We start from the raw sequence: 11,088 nt of genomic DNA on the forward strand, positions 1-11,088 counted from the left end.
AGTGTTTTAAAATACAATATGACCACAATAAGTACATTGTACTTATTTCCTGATGTAAGTACATAGTAGTTAAGGCCACCTAATATAAAGTGTGACCGAAACATGTTAATCATGTTAGAGACTTGCTTGGTAACGTTATAAACATGCTAGCAACCTTCTAGCAATACGCTAGTCATGTTAGAAACATGCTAACATTATGTAAAATGCTAATCATGCTAACAACATGCTAATCATGTTATCAACAAGCTAACAACATGATAGAAACGTTAATCATTAAAACATGTTAGCAATGCTAATCATGTCAGAAACATTGCCAACATGATAATCATGCTAACAACATGCTAGCAACATGTTAATCATGCTAACAATGTGCTAGTAACAAGCTAATAAAGCTAAAATAAGTTAGCTAGCTAGCTACCTATGTATTTAAACTTTCAAACTGCTTCAAACTTTAAGCTTTTATAACTATTTCAAACTTTCTAGCTAGGCTTTCTCAAGCAAACTAATTGTGTCTTGATGATTTTTTTCTCTAGTTTAAAGTATTATCGCCATAATAAGTACTCTTTTTCACAAGGGACTATACACAATCTTTATTTATACAAAACACCTTTCAGACAGATTTTGTTTGTGTCACATTGATATACAGCAAATCATAACTAAATTAATCATACAGCAAATCATAACTAAATGAATATTCAACAAGCCACATCTGAGGTATCATTCATGTCCAGCACAAACATTAAATGCTGTTTAAGACTTAGGATTGGGCATGAGGAATAATTATAGTGATGCTTGCCTTCAGAAACAGCATTAATAAAACTATATAATAACCATTAGTCTGTTCAGTGTGCGCATCAGTTCTGTTTATTAATATAATTCACTCTCTGATATAAAGCTCACCTGATGTTTTGTCCCCCACATACCCCGCGATGGTGATGCCTAGACCCTGAGCGTTCTTCATCAAGCTCACATCGAAGTCGCCCTGTTCCTCTTCCTCAAAACCCTGTCAGCAGACATAAACAGATTATTACACAATAACAAGAACATTAACATTACCATATTTTTAAATATGGTTTGAAACAAACTAATACCACAAAACATAATTCATCATATCTATTGCTAATTCTCAAGTTCTGTTGCTTTTCTACCAAAAACCATCTCTTCCTGCAGTATTATGTCATTAAAGACAGCAGCCAGTTGTAACAAACTCATTAGGGTAAGAAAACATTCCCTTGTAATTATTATTACTAGCTTAATGGGTTTGTTGCACTGGCCTCAGGCTTTCGTTAGTTACAGAGAGCAGACTAACAGAAAGAAAAGTGATATTGAGGACTTAACGCAATGATTAGTAATTAAAACAATATTCTCGAGAAAACATTTAATGTTTGAAAATGAAACACCTTCAATATTTCCTAATAAATTGCCAATTTTCATTTTAGAATTGGTGCATAGGAAGAAAATAGCAAAATCCATTCAAGCCGCAGCAGATAAATGAATGGAAAATCACTCTTATATTCACTTAATTTTGCTATTCTGATAAAAATAAATTAATATGATATCCATATTTATACAACAGTTCTTTCTGGTCCTCGAATCTGATTGGCTGATAAGAGTGTGATTCAAGTGATATCATAACTCTATTTCACTGCTTGTATCACTCCGCTTGCCGTATTTCTCACAGCGAGTGTCATGGCGGACACCCAAATCCACTATAATTTTAAAAATAATACTGTTTTTGCGTCAGAATGTTGCGTTAAGAGTTTTTAGGCGAGAATGTAGTTGTTTAGACTTCAAATATGCGGTTTGTTAATAAAGATAATGTCTATTTGAAAATTTACTTCAATGTTTTCGGGGAGATGTGAGCTCCTGATCGTCAGCGGCCGTTCAGCGCTCATAAACCCATGGAGAGAGCGCCTTACCTCGGCCAGATCTTCTGGAATTTGCTGCTCTCTCTGATATCTCTATAGCGGTTAAACATGAGATATGTTTTGTTTTGGGTAAATCTAACAGGAAATCTTTGGTCTCATTAATCTATTATTTGTTCCAGAGCAAATAGTTTTGGTTGAGGGCAAAATCTCATCACGTAATATTTTATATAAGTTCAATGCTGTATATCAGAGCGCTGTCTTTGTACATTTGACTGAATTCCCTAGTAACTTTTATGATGGCTGTTGTTGTTTATTAAATATTATTATTTAATAAATAATATTTTATATAAATAATAGTAGTATTTAGTATTGGGAAACAGTGTGTGTGTTCGTGATGGATTTTTTAATTACATTGTTCCGCCATTAGATGGCGTCAAGAGAGGAGTCAGCGGTAAAGACTTTTATATTGAAAGAGACTGAAATGCTGTGGTAAACAAGGAAGTTATTTTTACTTTTAACAACAGCTTGTAAGACGCAGCCAACAAATGCACTGAGCAGCGCTGTCATCAGAAATCACTCTTAACCGATAAAAGGATAGTAGGAAGAGCCTTTAGCTTTCCTCAGCGGACATTCAAACTAATGTTTTATTGTGCCGATGAGATTGAACTGAAGAATGAATGCTGTATCAGATGCAGGTAATTACCTACAGTGTCGATATAATAATTATAATAATTAATAATTATTAAAAATACAGCAGTATGTATACAACTTTGTGGCACATGTGCAGCTGAACCTGTTGCTCAGTGACGGTCGGCAGGGTGACAGGAGCGGGCGTAGCATCGTCCGCCGTCCCGCGGCTGATGAGGAGTCGGACTTTGTTTCCACATTGTTTCAAAACTTGAGCAACCTGCTCACTGCTCAGGCCAAATAGGTCCGTATCACCGATCCGCAGGACGTGATCCCCACTTCGCAGTCGACCGTCCTAGAACCAGTGAGAGAGATGGTGAACTTCTGTATTTTCCATAAACAGATTTTATGACATTCTTCAATGATTCAATGTTTTATTCCTGGGTTGAATTCACTGGACCCTTCACAGGGTTATAAGACAATCATTGTTGACTTCTGCTTTGTTTTTAGGGCTGTCAAGTGATTTTTTAAATTCTTATTCATTAGATTATATGCAGATTAACCAAACTAATGAATAACAAATTAAATGCACATCAATTTTGACTGAGAAATTACCCCACAAAAAATCACTTAAAGTCATTATTGTGTTAAATGAGATAAGCATTGAATAGACATTGCAAAAAGTAACTTTAGATAGAAACATTTTAATGCAACACTGCATAAATAATGACAATAATTGGGCATTGATGTTTTGTTAATTGAATTTTGAAATATGAAATGAATTAAAAAAATGAAATGATACTCTAAGGGCCAGATTTACTAACAGTTTGCACCAGCTCAAACCATGTTTTTTGCGCTAAATCAGTACTGTCGGGATTTACTAAAGATACGCAATGAAGAATTAGTGGTGAAAAGGCGTGGACATTTTTTGTTATTTTTGCACCTGACCTTATTGAATATGAATTTGTAGGAGTTTCCGTTTCAGATGCTAAATTTATGGAAGGAGAGTTTTAAAATTAATCACGCCACACGATTCACTAACGTTGGTGCTTGTCAAATTACTGGTAACAAACATTGTTAGTAAATCACCCACAGAATTTCTCCTCCCATCGGCGCTTTTATGGGATTGCGCTTTAACGCTAATTTGCCCTGTTTAGTAAATCTGGCCCTAAATATGAAACTAAAACCACCAGTCTTAATGAGTGAGTCATTCAACCAATTAATTTCAATTGCTGATTCATTCAGAAACAAGGCAAGTGACTGTCTTTATGAATGAGTCACTGAATCATTCGCTCACTCTATTGGTTTAAAAAATGTGGATTCGTTCAGCAACAAAACAGTGCTGTGTGTTGGTCAGAGATGCACAACAGTTCTGGTGCTGGCTTTGTTTGGAACTATTTTCTTTGGCGAAATTGAGCCAAAAAAAACAATATTGGCAATATTGTATCTAAAATGTAACACAATAATAACTTCTTGTTTATTGAGCTATTCCATAAAATCAATATCACATTTGCAATTGTGCAGATATTCAGAAAAACAGCACTCTTGCTTGTGTAATATTTCTAAACTACATCATATGATATAAATATAAGAAAGGATCCCATACAGGGGCATTTTTTTACCCTCAAATCTGGAATTTTAGGGGGATATAACTGCATTCGTATGCTACATCACACAATCATCCTGCATGTGTAATGTTATGTAAGATTTATTTATAACGCATTATTTTTTTCTAAAATGAATTGCACCAAATGAAATTGACAGCCCTACTGTTTTTATGGTCTTTCTTGAATTGCTCAAAAAGAAAACAGAGTTTAAGTTTGAGGTGAGGAGAACAGGTCAGAGAGAGGGGCATGCAGACAGACAGAGACACCATTAGTTGTAACAGTGGATAAAAAGGTCAAAAGTGAACTTACCTGGTCAGCGATGCCTCCAGGTAGGATGGTTTTGACAATAACGCCAGTGGTTCTACCACCAACAATCCCAAAGCCCAAACCGGTTCCATCGTTCACCAGCTCGATCGTCTCCACGTGAGTCCAGTGGGTCTATAATGGCACAAGTGCACAATAAAGGGGGTCAATGACAAATAAAGTAGGCCACTGTGATGAAAAAATAGTTAAATAGTTTAAAAAGCATGTTAAAATGCAAGTTCATGATTTTGCATCCATACCGGTTTCATTTGTTTCTGAAAAATACAAGTTAGAAATGTAAGTGTGATTCTCTTATTGCCAGCTGACCATCAGATTGCCATAAATCCTGTGGAAGTTGCTGCTGCACGTACCCAGCTAGCAAAATATGTTCTAGCAACATTTTGCTGAAGTTCCCATTAAGTTATGAAAGCATTATTTCTGAATGCTCTCTGAACATTCAAAACATGCAGTTGCTTTTAAAACACTTAAAATATTAGGGGTACATTCTGTTACAATTTTGCAAACATTATGAGAACGTTACTTCTGAATGTTCTCTGAACATTCCGAAACATTAGTAACTGTACTTTAAATGTAGTAACATTTTTAAAAAATGAACGTTCTATTAACATTGCTGGAAGAACATTTGCTGCTAACTTTGAGAGAACGTTCTGAGAATGTTCCTTGTTAGCTGAGATCAAAATACAGACAACACTAACAAAAGAGATGTGACACAGCCAGCCCTATACGAGTATGACTCCTGTTCTCCCTCTTTGGATAACATCTCACAAATAATACATGCTGTTCAAGTGACCATGAAATGCCAGTCAGTTGACTGTTGTATTCACCACTCAAGTCCTATTCGTGGTTCCTGATCTTCTAAGCCAGTGGATGACCAATATCAATAGTGTCCTGAAGGCAACTCACCCACACGAACGCAGATGAACACATTGCTGCTGCAAAGAAGTCTGTGAGAGAGACTCCTTTAGGAGCGGCTCACGATGACACAGTTACGCTCCTGATGGAATGACACACCAGCAGACACGAATGAACACTATCAAGTATCACACAGGCACTACAGATCGCCTCCCGTTTTTCCATGCTAGTTGATGGTGCAAAATGTATTCTATAGAGCCAGTCTCAGTGGTCATTTAGTGCAGCCATTAAAAACCTCCAAAATGAGTTTTGTAGGGCTGAAATCATTGACCAAACTAACACTAGCTTCTCTATTCTTTTTATTATTTTTGTTTTCTTATTATTTATTGTACAATTAACAAAAAGCAAAAAAGGCCTCTAACACTAGCTTGCTCTATTCTTTTTATTCCTTTTCTTTCTATATGTTTTCTTTTTATTTATTATATAATAAAAACAAAAACACAAAAAACCTTGCTTCGTGTACTGCGTTTAGCTAACTGAGACTTGTTATAGCACTTGCATATCATTTGTCTTTTGTTGGTTTTGATTGCTTTTATTGTCCTAATTTGTAAGTCGCTTTGGATAAGTTGGATAACCTGCCAATCAATAATCACAATAGGCTTTGTTACTTTTAATAGGAAACAAAGTCTCAGTTTTCAAATTCTGTCAATTTTACCCCAAAATACAAACATTAAATATGGTTTTGATGCTCTTTAATGTGGTGTGATAGATCGCTGTAGCACCTCTTTTTTCTGTTTTGGTTATCAGCCAAGCTCATCCTGATTTTTCCGTTTCGGCCCACAATTTTAATTTTGGTGCATCACTAGTAAATATCATATAAAGATGTCAGAAAAATAAACTTGCAACTCTTTTGGAGTTGGAAACAGCTTGCCAGTTTGAAGTCCCAGTACTCTGTGGTGATTAAATAATAGGTAGGCCTGCTTGGGGCCTTATTAGTAAACTTTTTGCACATTTTCTTTTAGAGAGAGCAAGGTGGGGCACCACAAATCTCCACTCAATACAGACAACTTTTTTAAATACAGACTATTATTGTTTTTTAGTCTTAACAACTTTGAGTGCTTTATCCTGTTCACAGATGTTAGAAAGAATAACTTTGAAGTTCAAATAAACTGCAAGATCTCCGATCCCAAAAGGAAAACAGCAGGGGGTCGTATCCTTTTATAAAGAGGCTGTGTCACATCTCTATTATGTTGTGCTCCCCACTAAGCGCAGCAGGAATATTCACAGGCTTAGCCATCCCTTGGTGCTTAGGAGACATGAAACAGAACTTTTATACCACTTTCAACATCATTTTTTCATTCAAGTTGTGTAACCTTCCAGAAAATGTAATAGAATGTTTCCCTTATTTACCATGAATAGAAGCAGACACTGCTGGGTTGGACCGCTTATTTTTGTTGTTAATATTTTTTTAAAAGAGGTCTCTTCTGCTCACCAAGCCTGCATTTTTTTGACCAAAAATACAGTCAAAGCAGTAATATTGTTAAATATTTTTACAATTTCAAATAGCTGTTTTCTATGTGAATATATTGTAAATTGTAATTGATTGTTCTGATCAAAGCTGAATTTTCAGCATCATTACTCCAGTCTCCAGCATCACATGACCCTTCAGAATTCAAGAAACATTTCTGATTATTATCAATATTGAAAACAGTTTTGCTGCTTCATATTTTTGCGCTAACATGATACACTACTATCCAACAGTTTTGAGTAATGCTGTCATCAAAGAATCTTGAATACAAACAAAATGCTTCCACAAATATATTTGGCAGCACAACTACAACATTTAAAAACAAATGCAATTATTACAAACTTTTGACTAGTAGTGTAAGTTCAGATATGCCTAAGCAATCCAAACTAAATGAATGAAATGCTCCAAAATTAGGTGAAAATGCCATAAGTCTGAGTAATAGTAATAGTGACGCTCGTCCTAACAAACACCCCTAAATGTAACTCAGTCCAAGTGCAATAGTCTATACGTGACCCTGGACCACAAAACCAGTCTTAAGTGTACAAATATCAAAATTGAGATTTATACATAATCTGAAATCTGAATAAATAATCTTTCCATTGATGTAAGGTTTTTGTTATGATAGGACAATATTAGGCTGAGATACAACTATTTGAAAATCTGGAATCTGAGGGGGCAAAAAAATCTAAATATTGAGAAAATCACCTTTTATAGTTGTCCAAATGAAGTTCTTAGCAATGTATATTACTAATCAAAAATTATGTTTTGATATATTTATGGACATAAATATACAAAATATCTTCATGGAACATGATCTTTACTTAATATCCTAATGATTTTTGGCATAAAAGAAAAATGGATAACTTTGACCCATACAATGTATTTTTGGCTATCGCTACAAATATACCCCAGCGACTTAAGACTGGTTTTGTGCTCCAGGGTCACATATGTGAGTGTGTGTGTGGTTGTGTTGTCTCACCGCACTGGAGTGAGCTGAAAGTGTGCTAGCAGCACTGGGAGTCCTGGACACCACCGGGCTGGAGAGCTGTGGGACAGGCCCACGGGCGACAGTGAGGCTCACGCAGTCCGACGCTTGCTGCAGGAGAGCAATGGCCTGCTGGTGACTGACGCTCTGATCCAGCAACTGACCGTTAATCGCCAGTATCTGATCTCCTTCCTTTAGCTTTCCATCACTAGAATAGAGAAACATATGTTTAACAACCAAAACTGTTCTGTGATCAGCTCACGATCACAGCAGTGCAAAGAATGTAATGAGTTTCAAGCTTGTAAAAAAAAACTGCACTTGCAGATAATATTTTATTAACAAAATAAAAGACCACTTAAGTGACCTAAAAAGAGGCGCTTTCATGATTGTTTCTGAACACACTTAAGTGCACTTTGTAATGACAAATTAATTTTTGTTTTCTCAACTTTAGATTTTTTACAGTGTAATGATTTTTAAAAGTCTGCTAAAGTGTAATTCTTTTTCACAGGGAAAGAACAAAATGACCAAAAATAAATAAACGACAAAGTGAATGGTGGCCTAATGGCTGAATTAAGAACAATCAACACTGTTTTTTGATTTATGTGTACATTTCTATGGAACTCATAACATGCAGGCCGAAATTTGCTCTCACAAAGAGAGACCAAAGTGCTAAAAAGCACTAACATGTCAGCAAACTAGCTTCAGCAGGGACTTTGAGCTGGAAAATGCTGACGTGACATGAACTGGTGACACATTTGTGATGAGAAGGGAAGAAATGAGAACTTCAGCAGATCTTTAAAATATGAGTAATCTTTATTTTTAAAATGGGGACGAAGTAGTGGAGTTGTGTGTACAAATCACTGATCATCTGACGGGATGAGTGTATGTGTGAGCCTGATTGACTATACTTGTGAGGGCCAAATGTCCTCACTTATATAGTGAAATACTTTGACACCCCTCTAGTGAGACATTTGACAGGTCCTCACTAGTTTAAAATGCTTATAAATCAATCAAGTTAAGTTCTGATGTAAATCTAGTGTTCTGGACATGTTTCTGTGAGGGGTACGTTTAGGGGATAGAAAATATCTTTAACCTGATAGACAATCAGTGGAAGGCTATGCAATGTCCTCACTAATATAGTGAAACAACTGTGTGTGTGTGTATTCTGACCTGTATGCCACACTTCCAGCCTGTATCTCCTGAATGAAGATGCCAAGATCTCCACGGTTCTCACTACACAAGCCAACAACACTGAAGCCCAAACCACCTGATACCGGCTTCAGCAGGTCGATCTGAGTCACGTACCGACCCTACACACACACGCACACACACACACACACACACACACACACGCACACACACGCACACACACACACACACACACACACACACACACGCACACACACACACACACACACACACACACACACACACACACACACACACACACAAAACAACATCACATACAGTCACATAATCACACAGCGTGTGATCTCTTATTGCCTAATTAAGAGCCGTATGAGAGTTTAGGGGTTAAATAGTGAAAGAAAAGCTTTAAATGATCTAGATATCAGAGATGTGCAAACAAGGGCTGGTGGGACAAAGTTGGCCCCTGACACCCTTTGATTTGGCCCACCATGCCACATCATTGGAGAGAGGAAAAAAAGGGGGGGGGGGAAATGCTAAAAAACACCTTCATTGCTGTTTTATATTTTTAACAATTTTATTTTTTGCATTGTAGAGAATATAACTGAATCTAATTTGAAAAAATAAAATGTAAATTTTAATATAGTATAGTAGGATATAATGCAACATTTACATTCAGCTCTCAGTCAAGTTAAATTTTTGGCCCTTCAAAGCAAAGGGTTTGGGCACATCTGATGGATGGATGGATGGATGGATGGATGGATGGATGGAATGATAGAAAGATAGATAGAATGACAGATGAATAGATGGATATGGATGGATGGATAGATGGGTGGGTAAGTGGGTGGAATGATAAAACGATAGATAGAATGATGGATAAATGGATGGGTGGGTGGGTGGATGGATGGATAAAACAATAGATAGATAGATGGATGAATGGCTGTTGTGTGTTACCTGAGCCATGGAGCGGATGATGTGTTCGTACTCTTCAGATGAAGGCTGTCCATTGAGCTGAGCTGAGAATCCTTCAGTGCTGCCCTTCAGATCAGAGTTAATATATGGAGTCTGAGAGAAAGAGCGACAGAAAAACAGCCTAAATTACTCCTCGTTTGTGTGTTCCAAGCATTCAGTTTCTTTCACCGAGCATTTAAAAAATATATAAATAGCCCTGAAAGAGCGTGGAAAACTCATTTGTTTTGATAATTTCTGGTGATAATTTGTCCTCCCAGCCATCTGTGCACACATGTTTTTCATTACTTTCAGGAGCTGCTTAATTAACTTTTTATTTCCCTCCCCGACTCGAGCACACATTCCTGATGAAGTACAAACCATTTCACATCAATTACAGCAACAAAACGTGCCCCAAAAAAACATCTCTCTGTGAGAAAAATAACAAGCACTTCACATCACAATGTGTTAAGTCATTTCCTTAAAACATTTGCTGTTTGTTTGAATTTAATTGCTTATTAAACCATTGTCTTTCCGGCTCGGTTTCACAGATCCACACTCTGGTGATTTACAGCTCTGTCCTTGCTGTTATATCAGTGTTTGTGAGTCTATTCCACATGATAATCTCGTATCTGTGACTTATTAAAGGAATAGTTCAGCCAAAAATGAGAATTCTGTCATTCATTATTTATTCACCCATTTTGTGAAAACAAAAGTTGACGGTACCTATTCTCTTCCATAGTATTTTTTGCCATACTAGGGATGCACGATATTATCGGAACGATATCGGAATCTGCCTATAATGGCTTAAAATTTTAACATCGGTATCGGCCAGATATTAAAAATTATGCCGATATGCCTTGCCAATAAAACAAATAAAATGTAATAAATACTTGTAATAAAATGAAAGTAAATACAGAAATAACTTTAAGATTGTGCTTCTGATTAAATAAAGCAGCAATCAATGTAATAAAATCACAAGTATGCTTTGATTTAAAGGTCAAAAGCTTGTAAATTAAATAATTTGATATACAGATTAATTCATTAATGTGTAATATGTTTTTTTTTCTCAAACGAATTATGAAAACTTAAACACAAGGAGCTCTAAAATAATTTTTACAACTCTTTTGCTTTAGACTAACTACAAATGTTAAATCTTCAAATAAAATGTTAAGGTTACCACTGCATTTGTCTGAGAGAGAA

At 36.1% G+C, this 11,088-nt stretch overlaps 1 protein-coding gene across 1 annotated transcript in view; it reads right to left on the reverse strand.

The window, feature by feature from the left end:
* LOC306878919 (multiple PDZ domain protein-like) overlaps positions 1–9,933 on the reverse strand; it is a 64,488-nt gene extending 54,555 nt beyond the window's left edge. The window contains exons 1-6 of the mRNA XM_079431524.1: positions 9,892–9,933; positions 8,962–9,101; positions 7,786–7,999; positions 4,412–4,540; positions 2,662–2,850; positions 901–1,003 (exon numbers count right to left, since the gene is read on the reverse strand). Of these exons, the coding sequence (XP_079287650.1) occupies positions 901–1,003; positions 2,662–2,850; positions 4,412–4,540; positions 7,786–7,999; positions 8,962–9,101; positions 9,892–9,900 (784 nt within the window). The 5' untranslated portion in view covers positions 9,901–9,933. The remainder of the gene's footprint in view (positions 1–900; positions 1,004–2,661; positions 2,851–4,411; positions 4,541–7,785; positions 8,000–8,961; positions 9,102–9,891) is intronic.
* Positions 9,934–11,088: the final 1,155 nt, after the last annotated feature.

The sequence above is a fragment of the Barbus barbus genome, assembly GCF_936440315.1.
Source record: "Barbus barbus genome assembly, chromosome: 2".
Classification (NCBI taxonomy): domain Eukaryota; kingdom Metazoa; phylum Chordata; class Actinopteri; order Cypriniformes; family Cyprinidae; genus Barbus; species Barbus barbus.